The 14445-nt window shown below is 48.1% G+C and overlaps 1 protein-coding gene across 1 annotated transcript in view; it reads left to right on the plus strand.

Moving 5' to 3' along the window:
• SVIL (supervillin) overlaps positions 1–14445 on the plus strand; it is a 160130-nt gene that overhangs the window by 53781 nt on the left and 91904 nt on the right. The window contains exons 4-7 of the mRNA XM_066584709.1: positions 4063–4154; positions 5934–5991; positions 6074–6201; positions 7579–8155. Of these exons, the coding sequence (XP_066440806.1) occupies positions 4063–4154; positions 5934–5991; positions 6074–6201; positions 7579–8155 (855 nt within the window). The remainder of the gene's footprint in view (positions 1–4062; positions 4155–5933; positions 5992–6073; positions 6202–7578; positions 8156–14445) is intronic.

The raw sequence follows: 14445 nt of genomic DNA on the forward strand, positions 1-14445 counted from the left end.
ATTGCTTTTGGCCTCTGTTACAAGCATCAATTCATTATCAGCTTTAGCTTTTCTGACAGTTGCCCTACAGTTTCTGCAGACCCCATTATATTCTTCTTTAGATATTCCTCCCTCTTTCCATTTGATAAACATGTTTCTCTTCCTTTTTAGCATGTAAGTTCTGTGTCCATTCATCCGGGTCTCTTTAAATGCTTCCCATTCTTTCTTTTAGGGATTGGTAACAATTGTGCTTTGAGAATCTCATTTCCCAATATTTCCTAACCTTCTTGGACATTTCTGTCCTTACGAACATCCAGCCATTGGATTCTTCCTATCCTTTTTCTGAGTTCATTGAAATCTGCCTTTCTGAAATCCAACCTTGAGGTCTGAGTCTTCTCAGGTCTTCCCCCTCCCCCCCTTTTATCCAACATCCAAAGATATCACGATCACTGCCTCCTAAGGTCCCAGCCACCCTTACTTCCTCAACCATTCCCTTCCTGTTGGTAAGAATTAGGTCCAAGACAGCAGATCTCTTCGACCTTCTGGAAGATAAAGTTGTCAGCAAAAGCGGATAAGAATTTGTTGGATGTGCTGTTGTCAGTCTGTCTGCGGGGAGGAGCGGCAGCTGGTAGAGGCGAGTGTCTTTGCTGCCCTCTGAACAGTGTTTTTGTACGCAAGCACCAGAAAGTTCCTGAATGTTTGCTTTCAGGTGCTCTTTATAGAGGTTGTCCAGTTACTGCAGACCCCCAGTATTACGTACCCCTCCATGGCTGACGGGATTCAGCGCTGCAGCCCCGCTGTAGTCCCAGTGATTGTTGTGACGGATGAAGTCACAGGGCATTGGATGAACAATGCAGCATCACGTTCCCAAACTGCTGGCGACATGATGCTCAGCATGGAACCCACGGTGCCAGGAGAAGCGGCGGTGATACGTCAGTGATCACCTACCACCTGTGGAGGTGCTGCGGACCCACGGGAAAGCAGGGAACCCGGAGAAGTCAGAAACTGTCATTTTATCTCCATGTGGCACCCACGGATACCACTGTGGGATTCAGCAGTGGAATATGTGTGTTCAAGTGGCCCTAAGGCTGTATCCGCACGGGCGACAGTGATATCGCTGCTATGTATACATGATTTTGTAGCGTCAGTGATGCTTTTTTTCATGGTTAAAAACACAGCATTGCGTCGCTGCTGCCCGCAATTTTCTCACGCGATAAAATCCTTCAATTTTGTAGCAAGAAAGTTAATAGGACTTTTTAATCTTAAATTCGCATCACACAGCATGAAAAGTAGCAGCCTCCATAGGGAAACATGAAAGCGTTGCATGTTGTATTCGTGGCCCTTTTCAGCCCTGTGTCTCCCATTGAAATGAATGGGCAGCGGTCTCAGCACTGCTGAAAACACGGCACAACTTTGTACTGCGTGTTTATAGTGTTACACGAAGGTTGCTGTGCCCACAAGTCTGAAAAAAGTTTCCAGCTTTCTTGGCTGCATTATCAGCTGTGCTAAAAACGCAGCAAAAACTATGTCAAAACGCATGCCAACGTTGCTGAACGTTGACAAGCGCAGTGTTTTTGCAAACGTCTGGGTGAGGGAGGCCTAAGGCCAAGTGTTAGCCAATTACAGCCAGCACTTCCAGGAGGTTGGGATTTTTCAATCCCCGGCCAGAAGATAAGCCGACGACCAGTGTCGGGGACCCGAGGAGAAGATGCAGGGGAGCAACGGACAGCATTCTTAGGTGATGTATACTTTTTTTAAAAAAAATTTTCTTCAGCTACGAACTATTTTCGGTGTAGAACTTATATATGTTTTGCATTTATCCATGCCTGAAAGCGCTGCGGAATAAGTTGCTGGCTGATTGATTCATCGAGCACTGGCTGTGATTGGCTAAGCATCAGTCAATCACAGCCAGTGCTTCCAGGAGGTGGTGATGTTTCAATCCTCAGCCAGAGGATGATAAAGAGAAACAGTGTCGGGACCCAGGGAAAAGATGTGGCCGGCTGACAGCACTGCTTAGGTGATGTATACTGCTTTTTTTTCCCCCCTGCAGCTAGGGCTTAGATTATATACACACAGAGGGGAGGTAGGTTCTCCTCAGTATATACACATAGTGGTTAGGTAGGTTCTCCTCAGTATATACACATGGAGGGGAGGTAGATTCTCCACAGTATATACACACAGAGAGGGGACGTAGATGCTCCTCGGTATATACACATAGGGGTCAGTTAGATTCTCCTCAGTATATACACATGGAGGTCAGGTAGATTCTCCTCAGTACATACACAGGGAGGGGAGGTAGATTCTCCTCAGTATATACACAGAGAGAGAAGGGAGACTCTCCTCAGTATATACACATAGAGGGGAGGTAGATTCTCCTCAGTATATACACATAGAGGGGAGGTAGATTCTCCTCAGTATATACACATAGAGGGGAGGTAGATTCTCCTCAGTATATACACATAGAGGGGAGGTAGATTCTCCTCAGTATATACACATAGAGGGGAGGTAGATTCTCCTCAGTATATACACATAGAGGGGAGGTAGATTCTCCTCAGTATATACACATAGAGGGGAGGTAGATTCTCCTCAGTATATACACATAGAGGGGAGGTAGATTCTCCTCAGTATATACACACAGAGGGGAGGTAGATTCTCCTCAGTATATACACACAGAGGGGAGGTAGATTCTCCTCAGTATATACACACAGAGGGGAGGTAGATTCTCCTCAGTATATACACACAGAGGGGAGGTAGATTCTCCTCAGTATATACACACAGAGGCGAGGTAGATTCTCCTCAGTATATACACACAGAGGCGAGGTAGATTCTCCTCAGTATATACACACAGAGGCGAGGTAGATTCTCCTCAGTATATACACATAGAGGCGAGATAGATTCTCCTCAGTATATACACATAGAGGCGAGGTAGATTCTCCTCAGTATATACACATAGAGGCGAGGTAGATTCTCCTCAGTATATACACATAGAGGCGAGGTAGATTCTCCTCAGTATATACACCCAGAGAGGTGAGGTAGATTCTCCTCAGTATATACACATAGAGGGGAGGTAGATTCTCCTCAGTATATACACATAGAGGGGAGGTAGATTCTCCTCAGTATATACACATAGAGGGGAGGTAGATTCTCCTCAGTATATACACATAGAGGGGAGGTAGATTCTCCTCAGTATATACACATAGAGGGGAGGTAGATTCTCCTCAGTATATACACATAGAGGGGAGGTAGATTCTTCTCAGTATATACACCCAGAGAGGTGAGGTAGATTCTCCTCAGTATATACACTTTTCCTTAGTCTTTATGGTTTCTGAGAGTAGAACTGTCTTACGTATTGCGGATTTTCACACTTGGCTTTGAATAATCAGGCGTGGCGCAGAGTTGTCTGTTGCCATTAGTAACTATCATGCTCTCTGCCTCACCAAGCTTTTGAACTGTAACCATTAAGCCTTGTGCTGGAGTAAAGGGGAGTTCAACGTTTCAGCCGGTTTCCTTCTTACTCTGCCGTTCTCAAGTGGGGCCCCAGAATAGGAGTCAGGGGCCACACACAGCACTGAGCCTCCTTGTGCAGCACTACTGATGGATATCGGTGCTCTTCCCGGTTATTGAGCATCTGATCATTACTCTGCATCGGGGAATCTGGGGGATTAGGTTATCGCACACCCCTGGAGCGACGACCCGGTGCAGAAAGTACCCGTAGCTTTCACCCAACGTGTTTACAGCGGCAAAGCTGCCTGCCTATGTGGCGATTGCTGTAGCCGATGGTTGTAGTGAACCTTGGCGGCCATATTGTTTATGGAGCGTGCACATTCAAAAGGGATTCCAGCCAGAATCATCTGTCAGCTCTCCATCGGACCTCCCCGACCCCCAACAGCATGTGAATGCAGCGGTGTTGGATCTGCATGCGCCTGTTCTTGGGGTGGGAGTGCTCGCATTCTGTTGTGGGTCCCAGCTTTAGACTACATCAGACTTGTATTGATGGCTTCTGCAGGGGTAGACGGGCCACAATAGACCCCTTCTAGTTTGTGATGGATCTGAAATTTCGCTCTTCTATTTCCTATATTTTAGCTTCCAAAGAAACTTTGGCCGCAGAATTCCAGGAGATTTTGGAAACGACTCAAAGGATATTGATGCACACTTACTGGCCGTTCTTCCCAAAGGTAGGTAATTACCGCTGTATATCCCTAAAGCCGCGGCTGGATGGATGCAGGCGTAGGCGCGGCACTCTTGGGGTATTAGAAGCATTGCAGTTGTCGCCTCGCGCTGCCAGCAGATTAATATTTCTTTTATGACACACCTCATGGAACCTGTGGGAGATGGAAAGCTGGTGGCCCGGGTCCTACAACGTCCGATGCTCCGGGGGAACACGGGAAAGCTTCCATCCAGCTTCATAGAAAAGTTGGACTTTGTTCTATATTCGACATTGGGGAGGCTTGTAGAATGGCGCAGCAGGTTGGTAGTTCTCCCGTCTAGATGGAAAGCGCCATCAGCAGGGCGGCACAGGGTTGGCCGGAGCGCTCGGCTCTTGTTGGCTTTATTACTGGCTCACTGAGAGCCCGTTTGTTCTAGAATTCCAGCACTTTCCAGATTTTCCTATTCCTGGTGGTCCACAGTGCGACTCCCTCTCCAATCCTCCGGTCTTGGATACCACTACACATTTAAGGTGAATTTCACAGGAAGTCCATTAACTTACTAGAATTTGGGGGAAACCCATACAAACTCCATGCAGGTATTGTCTGTGGTTAGGACCCCAATAGATGGTACTGACCACTTGGCCACAGTGCCGCCTGTACAATAGAAGCAGCACGGTGTAACTGGCGCCCTGACCACACTGATTAGTAGTCTTATACATGTAATGACCATAGGAGTACTAATGGGGCCAGTAATAGTCCGTCTTATCTCCATGGGCTCCTTCATTCTCTGTACATAGATTTACTTCACTAAGGAGTGGCTGTTGGACTACTCTGTACATATGATCCCCCACGGGAAGGAGCCCCTGGAAATACAACAGACTTGACCCTTCTACATCAGCCGTTGGGGAAGAGTTGACCCTTCCCACGCACATTGGTAGCTGTGGATTGGAGATTAAAAAATAAAAAATAAAAAAAATATATATTTATAATTTTTTATTTATATGCATGCAGTTTAAGGGCGCACTCACACGGCCGTATTTACCATTTATATTACACACAGCATAAATCCCATAGACTTGCATTGGAGTATGCAAACGTGCATGAAAAAATAGCAACAGACTAAAATCGTCCATGCAAATCTATGGGAGTGTTAAATATACACAGTGAATGCGTGGTGCACACGTATGGTATGCAGGAAAAATATATTGATTCTTGGGGTTTGTTGTGTTTTTTTTGTATTTTTTTTGCGCTTGTGAAAAATGCACTGATTATGCAAGCAAAAAAAATGCAGCAAGGGCCAAATCCGCAGTAAATACACACAGTTCCGGTCTGTGAACACTACATCCACCCGTATATATGAGCCCTAAGGTAACTCGTGCCGTGGCCTCCATTCATTTTCCTTATTGTCAGAGCTAAAACAAACGGCGGTACTGTTGAACGTTGCCATAAAAGTTCGGCTGCCGGACTTTTTCCCGCATGTCCGGCACACCTGAATGTTGGCAGTGTGTCTGTATAGGGCGGTTAGCTGCAGGCGCTCTGGTGCCGCCCCCACACACATCAGTCGCCCGTGTATGGCAGTGTTTGGCCAGAGTAGATCTCTTAACGTTTCCCCAATTGCGTTGGATTATTTTGGCTATTTTACCCTTTTATCGCTCCTCACATCCGGTAGTACAATCTGCCGTTCGAAGACTCGATTGAACCACCAGCTTGTTACTGTAAGATTTCGGCGGGTAATGTTTAGTGGACTGGAGTGACTTCCATCAGCTTTTTAACACCTCTATTTATTATCATATTTCTTTTCTTTAGTTTCAGAGTTGAGAAAACTATTTGAACCCAACAGGAGGGCGATTGCAGAGATGAAGCGGTGAGTGCCCGCCGCCACCAAGGCTTTCCAGTGGAGATGATTGTCGGTTTTTGGGGCTCACAAACATGTTCTGTTATTTCAGAAAGGAAAGAATTGCGAGGCGCTTGGAAGGCATCGATAACGAAGCAGCGCCAATGATCCAGAGCCGTCTGCTGGAGGAAGACGCCCCCAGATACATGCGAGCAACCGATGCCTATAGCTCTCATATAGGTAGATGGCGCAGAATCCTCCATCTGCTACTTGTAGGGTGTTGTAGAAATTTCTTTTCCAGCATTCAGCCGGATCGGCTTTGTCGGATGCTGTTAGGTGGTGGATGCTGACGGCCGTTCGCCCTCCTTATAATCAGCGCCCAGTACAAAGCTCTGCTCTTATTTTCAGTTTAAAAATGCCGCCTTGGAGCATTTTGGCATAAAGGGTATGTTCACACGTGGCGCATATGCTGCAGATCTTTCACAGCAAGTCGGCACCAAATAGTGTGGAGTTTGACAAGACTTTTGGTGCAGGATCACTACAGATTAATCCTTTCAATTGAAGGGGTTACATTTGCAGTAAACCTCATCAAATTCACCCTATTTGGTGCAGCTATGCCTCTGCGGAAAATCTGCCATACATCGAACATAATTCTGATCATGTCTGTTGCATGGCTTATCGTCCTATCCAAACCACTCTGATGTGATATGCTAGAAGTCCTGCAAGGGGCGCTGAGACTCCGCTGATCTTTTGGAATGGCTCCAGTCCGCTTTATTCAGCTGTCCTGGCAGAATTGAGCACAGCGGTGTATGGTGGTGTATGGCCTCGTAACTCCAGGAGAGCTCGTCTGAGATCGAAGGCGCGCAGCACTGACCAACAGGTGTGGCACTCTGGTATGTCAGTCTCTTTTCACACTCCTCACTGAAGAGCACCATAGGGTAGTGCCTGTCACACTGGTTGCCATTTGGTAGTCTGCGAGAAACTTGCATTTTATTCATAGCAGCCAGACAGAGGAGTACAGAAGTAGTCCTGGATATTCATGAATTTTAGCTATCCCCACCCTCCAGCCAATGACTGCTACTTGCCTATTACTCTACATAGAAAGCTGCCAATCATTAGCTGGAGGGTGGGGTTGGTGAAGCTAGCGGCAGTTCATGAATATCCAGGACTACTTCCTGTACTCCTCTATGTCTGGCTGCTACTAATACAATGCAAGTTTCTCCCAAACTCCTGCAGATCTAGACCGCAGACCTATCCCTGTGATGGGCGCTGGCTTTTGCTGCTCTGAGAGAGTTGCAACAAGATGGTAACAGAGTCCTTTCAAGGGCTTGTAACATCACAATTAGGGCTAGTGCTTTCTTGTTCCATCATGAAAGTCAGAGAACATCAGAAGATGGAAGCGAATGGCACAAAGGAACCCGACTGACTTGAATGAGGTCTGTCTGACGGTTTCCTAAAATGGTGCCACATGCTGTTCTCAGTGGCAATCTAGGATGGCCCGACAGCTGCCGTAGATGTGAACGAGGCCTTAAGAAGGAACGAAGCGGGGAGGAGATGGAAATCTACTCCAGCGTCTCTTTAATAACTTCTGGTGAATTCCTTTTTTCTTACCTGCAGGACATTCAAATGATGATGCCATTTCAGAGTCTTCAGTAGAAATCCATCCAAAGATGAGATACCATCCAAAACCCGCTGACGTTCCGGCCGAGACTGCTCACGTTCCAGGAAACTTGGACATACAAGAGCAGGAGACCAAAGCGGACCGGATAGCTCGATACAAAGCCGAACGTAGGCGCCAGCTAGCTGAAAAATATGGCCTACCTTTAGACTCTGAAGGCCATTCGGAATACCAGTCCAGGTATCCACGGACAAGGAAGGACAGTGACACGTCCGAGAAAAGGTCAGGAATCCTTGAGGATGATGACTCCAAGGACAGCATTTCTGATTATTTGTATCAGCCGGAGGTCAGGAGGGCTCGCCTCGCGGATATCAAGCATCGTGACGTTCATGAAACCGTATCTACCCTTGAAAATAGTAGTCCGTTTCATGGGATCTCACAGGTAGATGGTCCTAGTCTTTCAGGAGAAGCCCCTCTGTCGCCCAACTTCCCTCGTCGTGCATCCCAGAGCTCTCCGAAGCGTTCCATGTCTCCTGTCTCCTCGGCAGACCCACAGCAGACAGACGTCCGGCACGGGTAAGACACAATCTAATGCTTATTTCTCTTCCAAAACACGATTGGAAGTGTTTGTAAACTGGCCAAATCTGACCCCACCGTAGGAGTGAGATGACCGGAGCTTTTGTAATGGAAGCGCCATGGAGGTCTTCCATATCCAGCCTCTCCCTTCTGACTGCAAATGGCAGGATGTGGGGCTCTTATGCTGAGAACAAGAGGCCGATTACCAGGGAGTCCATGGCATGGGCAAGGCTCGGGTCTAATTACTTCTGAGCAGCTAGAGTCCTTATTTTGGGGGCCTCGTCTGTAATAGTTTTTGGCTTGGTGTAGCCATCATTTATCGTTTGTAAACCTTTGCAGATGGCTGTGCAGCTGACACACCTATGCTGTGGTATGTGGCCGAGAACCCCGACTCTTGCAGGGGTGCAGCTCTCTGCTTTGGGGGCACACATGCTGAGCTTATGTTTAGTGCTTTATAAAGGGCAAGAATATTTGATCATGCAAATCGTGAAATGTGTAGAAGACCCCTTTATTGTGGTGTTAGTGCGGTATGGTCTTTTATAAATGCCTTCATGGTACGGAGGTCCCAACGTTGTCTTGGCATCAGGCACGTTATGATGCTGACTACAATGTGCTAAAAGGCGATCGCTACATCTGTTAACACATTTCCCTCCTTTGTATCCTTGGCTCCCACATTCTCTGAAGAGCATTTCCTGATGCTTTATGTTGTAAGTCTGACGTTGGATTTCTTTGCAGTTTGATCTGCAGCTGATAACATGCGGTTTACTGGTCAACCGAGACGACACCTGGTATATAGTGTGTTGCTGCTGTTAGTTGTTTAGTCATTCACGGTTCTCAAGGCTCCCTCCCTTCGTGTTTTTCAGTTTGGCTTTTTTCAGTGGTGTGACATCCATGCCAGTATCGGCTCGGACAGTATCAGCTAACGTGCCCTTTGGCTCTGGGTTGTCTTTTGCCACTCATCTGTCCAAGCAGTATAGATTTTTCTAGCGACTCTGCTCACATTACATGGCCAAAATCCGTGAGTCTGAGCCCGGCCATCTTGCCCTCTGGTGAGTCTGAGCCCGGCCATCTTGCCCTCTGGTGAGTCTGAGCCCGGCCATCTTGCCCTCTGGTGAGTCTGAGCCCGGCCATCTTGCCCTCTGGTGAGTCTGAGCCCGGCCATCTTGCCCTCTGGTGAGTCTGAGCCCGGCCATCTTGCCCTCTGGTGAGTCTGAGCCCGGCCATCTTGCCCTCTGGTGAGTCTGAGCCCGGCCATCTTGCCCTCTGGTGAGTCTGAGCCCGGCCATCTTGCCCTCTGGTGAGTCTGAGCCCGGCCATCTTGCCCTCTGGTGAGTCTGAGCCCGGCCATCTTGCCCTCTGGTGAGTCTGAGCCCGGCCATCTTGCCCTCTGGTGAGTCTGAGCCCGGCCATCTTGCCCTCTGGTGAGTCTGAGCCCGGCCATCTTGCCCTCTGGTGAGTCTGAGCCCGGCCATCTTGCCCTCTGGTGAGTCTGAGCCCGGCCATCTTGCCCTCTGGTGAGTCTGAGCCCGGCCATCTTGCCCTCTGGTGAGTCTGAGCCCGGCCATCTTGCCCTCTGGTGAGTCTGAGCCCGGCCATCTTGCCCTCTGGTTATATATCAGGTCTTATACGATTCATGACTTCTCTGTTTGTTACTCTCGCTGTCCAGGACATATGCAGCAGTATTTGCCAGCAGCTCAAACGCATGAATCCTCCGCTTATCAGCTTCCCTCGCAGTCCAGCTCTCACATCCGTACATGGCTCTGGGGTAAACAGTGGTTTGCACTATCCTGCATTTAGTTGCAATACTGATATCTCTACTTTTTGAGATTTTGTCTGTTTGGCATCCCGCTTCGCCCCAATGCTGTCCTACGTTTTATCTCTGGCATAGACTCTCCAGCCCGGTCAATGTTCGCACCAAGGAAGATGAAGTCTCGCACACATTCTACGGCCTCGTAGAGGCCCATTTTATCAGTTTCAGTTCTAATCTTCCATATCAGCGGCTTCAGACCGGCTTCTGTTTCTGCAGGCAGAGTTGTGTCATCCGCAGAACGGAGATTGATGTTTCTTCCGCCTATTTTCACCCCGATTTGCAAACCGTTTCAGTCCATTTTCCTTATGATCACTTCCGCATATAGGTTAGACAAGAAGGGTGAGAGGATGCAGCCCTGCCGGACGCCTTAGCCGATCCCAAACCAATCTGTGTCCCCATACTGTGTTCTCACAGCGGCCTCTTGATTGGTGTAAAGTGATTTTATCAGCTTGACTAGATGTGCCGATACGCCCGGCTCTTGTAGGGGGCGCCATAGCTTGTCATGGTTGACGCAGTCAAAGGTCTTGATGTAGTCGATGAAGCACATGTAGATATTCTTTTGGTATTCTCATGCTTTTTCCATGGTTCATCGCAGGTTTTGCAATATGGTGGTGGGTGCCGCTTCCTCGCCGGTGCTGCCTGCACATCAGGGGGCGCCACTTCAACTACTGATCTCAGTCTTCCCCGTATAATCCTAAGAAGGCTCTTGTTTGTATGCGGAATGAGGGCTATTGTTTGGTAGTTGGAGATATCCTGGGAGTCACCGGTCTTTGGTAGAGGGGTGAAGACAGATCCTTCCCAGTCCAGTGGCCATTGTGTGGATGCCCATACTGCCTGGCACAGAGTTGTATACTGCTACTGGCAGCAATAGCTCTGCCGGTATGTTATCTATGCCCGCTGCTTTACTTTTGGCTATTTGTTTCATTGCCATAACCACTTCTGACTCCATAATGGAGGCTCCAAGTCCACGGGCTCCAGCTCATGCAATGGTCCAGCTATGTGGCTGCAGGCATCTAGTTCCTCAGAGTATTCCCCCCACCCATCCTTGATGTTAGTCATTCAGTTCTTCCCATTTTTGCCGTTGATTGTGCCAATGGTTTTTGGGCCATCGTGACCTGTGAGAATAGGCCTCTCACACGGCCCTTCATGGCTTCTGCTTCGGGTTGTTCGCAGCGCTTATTCCAGTCCATTCCCTTGCTCAGCAAGTGGCAAGGAAAGACCTCGGCATTTAGTTGCCGAACTTCGTCTTTGTTGCCGTCGGCCTTTGCTGCTCTTCTGTTATCGGCTCTTCTGAGGGTTTGCTCGGACAACCGGTAACGCCGTTTTTCCTGCTCTTATGGGCTCATGCCCAAGGACGGAGCGGGATACGCCGCGTGAGTTTTTCCATGGTTTCCATTAAAACCATTTGACGGAGACCTCCTGTGGCATAAATCCGCTGAGAATAGAACATGCCGTGATTTATTTCACGCTGCGGAAATCCACAGTAAAATTCTACGTGACGGCATTGGCTGGCAGAAAAGCTATTAGGTTCAATAGAAACTAATAGCTGTCGGAATTCCACCGCAGATTTACACCACGGGAACCACGGTACAAATCAATTTGTGGGCATTAGTCCTATAGCTGAGATGCTTACTGACTGTTTCCATACCGTGGACTGTATATCAGGACGTAGTTCCTCTGGATGCGTCTCTGATGTGTCAGGCAGTTAAAATCAGTATGCTACCTTAATACACATCTGGGATATATATGTCCACGTGGACATCCGCCAAACACCGACTGTACATGTGGACACCCCATATATATATATATATATATATATATATATATATATATATATATATTATAATATATTACACACTAATGGTGACTCCGCCTCCATGTTACCTCCTGCCATGATATCCCCTCTCGTTGGCATATCTGTGATAGCAGGAAGCTTCTCGTAGTTGCCGCACATTAGATGGTGGTGCTGACATGTTCTGACCGGCTGACAGGAAGGGGTCAGCGATTCATGCTGCTTGCGCCAAATTCTGACCTCCCATCAGCAACAGAAATCTGCATCCATCTGACCAGGGGATGTTTTTCCGCTGCTCAATGATACAAGTTTTGCGCTCTTTTGCCCGCTGGAGTCTTTCTGTTTCTCTTAGACACAATGGTGCTGGAACTGGTCGTCTGCTGTTATACCATCCGTGCGGAGGAATGGCGAGTTGTGCGGTCGGACACGTTAGTTGGAGCTCCAGCATTGTATACAACTAACTGTTAGGTCTGTTGGTCAGAACGATTCCTGATATCCTCCTCCGACCCCTTTCAGGGATGAGTTGTTTCTGTACACAGGATCCTCTTTCGCTGGATGTTTCCCTCGATCACGCCATTCACGGTATACTCACTTTGGATAGAGCCAAAAGCAAACGTTCTGAGGGCTCTTTTACATGGGTGCAAATGTCCGACAGGTCGCCCCGTGATGTAACCGCACAGGGACGCTTATTGCTGGGTGAATGGAGATGGAGCAGCCAGGGGGGCGCTCGCGCTCGCCTCCATGCACTGTAAACGGGCCATCGTTCCTCGATGAGCAACGGACTGATTCGCAGCCGATCGCCGGTTGGGTTTCATACGTGCGAAGACTGAGCGACAATTGAGATGCGAATTCTCTCTTCTCGTTCAGTTGTGGCAGCATTTACACTGCTTAATGGTTCAGCTTCTTGCCGGATCGTAGGAATCTGAGGGCCCTTAGTATCATAGCCCAAAGTGTCACTTTAGATCTACTTCTGGCAATCGAGGATGATCCATCGAATGATTTCCAGGAACGTGGTCCTGAACTGGGATGAAGCGCCCTATAGATGGTGGGGGTGTGCTCGGGGGTGTCACCGCCTCCTTGTAGTCACGCAGTACTAGGGGGTATGAGCTGGTATTTAGGACTTCTATGCCAGTAACTCTTCTGTTGAGAGGATTTAGTGATTATTCTGACTTATCTACGAAACTTCTGGTTTTTATAGCTTTGTTCAGCAAAAACGTCTACGTATCGCTGCAGAGTGAGGCGTGACCGTCCTTACGCACCTCTCCATCTACTCCAGCGCCCCCGTCGGCGCACTCGCTACAATGGGCCCCAGACATCCTGTTTAGTTTCATGGTGTTCTATTTCACAACCTGCAAAGCTTTTATGGCAGCACCTTGAAAGTTAGAAATGTAAAGTTTGCTCCTTTTATGCCCCTTATGCGCCTTATTTGACCCTTCCATGACCACAACCATGTTTAATGCTGTTGTACAATACATTCCGCTAGGAGTTAGTGTCCCCAGAGTAGTTCCCTTGTAAGTCCAGCTCTGGGGCTCCCAGCATTACCGAAGAGGCCTACAAGGATATTTGGATCGTCGCAGGTACGTAAAGACATTTCAGGGAGGTTGCCTTTCTCCAGCTCTTTGCTTTCCATTTTCTGGGGCCGAGCGCACAACAGCGTTTTCTCTTCCAGTGGAGGGTCTTTTATTTCTGTATTTTCTGCCCCTGTTCTTCTTTTTTTTACACTGGAACACAAGTGTGGACCCCTTTGGAAATGGAATACGGACTGATCCTTTTTTCATTCTAGTCAATAGGAGGCGGATGGAATTGGAAAGCAAACTGTTTTCCGTTTCCAGTTTTGTTTCTCGGTGGCGGCAGCTCTTCAATGAATGTGGCTGATTGGTTGGCACGGTCGCCTTGCAGTCCTGGGGTCCGAGGTTCAGACCTGACAACATCTGCATGGAGTTTGTGTTTCTTTTTAGAAGAGAGGAGGAGGAACAAGTGTGGTGGCTCAGTTGTTAGTCCTGCCGCCTTGCAGTGCTGCAGTGGTAGTTTTAAGTCTAATCAAGGGGGTGATAAATGTATGGAGGTGTTCAAAGTTGATGCTGTCCTTGATGAGCTCTGAACCTCGGACCCAGACACTGCAAGGAGAACGTGCTAACCACTGAGCCACACTGATCGAAGAGCCCCAACCACTGAGCCACACTGATCGAAGAGCCCCAACCACTGAGCCACACTGATCGAAGAGCCCCAACCACTGAGCCACACTGATCGAAGAGCCCCAACCACTGAGCCACATTGATCGAAGAGCCGCTGCAGCGGCACAAGAAAGTGGATTTGTTTTTAAATTAAGACAAATGAATGTAAGCGAAGAGCATTCGGATTCTTCCCTTTTCACATTATGACTTCTGTTTTTTAGTAAAGCTGGACCCGTTGAAGAACCACCAGTGTGATGAAGAGCCTCCCAGCATGCCCTGGGCTCTCTAAAAGTTCAGACCGTTTCTTATTGTCTCTCACTTTTACAACTGGAAGAACTATTTCCTTCCCTCCACATCTAGTTTTTATTTCATTTCCAAGGCGTCTTGTAAGAAGAGCAAGAAGTTGTATAGACATTATATCTCTGTTGGGGGAAACCATATAACACTGACCAAGCCAACTGCCTTAAAGGGGTTGTCTAGAATCTAGATAAGACTGTAAAGTCAGGCGGCACAC

The sequence above is a fragment of the Eleutherodactylus coqui genome, chromosome 12 (assembly GCF_035609145.1).
Source record: "Eleutherodactylus coqui strain aEleCoq1 chromosome 12, aEleCoq1.hap1, whole genome shotgun sequence".
NCBI lineage: Eukaryota > Metazoa > Chordata > Amphibia > Anura > Eleutherodactylidae > Eleutherodactylus > Eleutherodactylus coqui.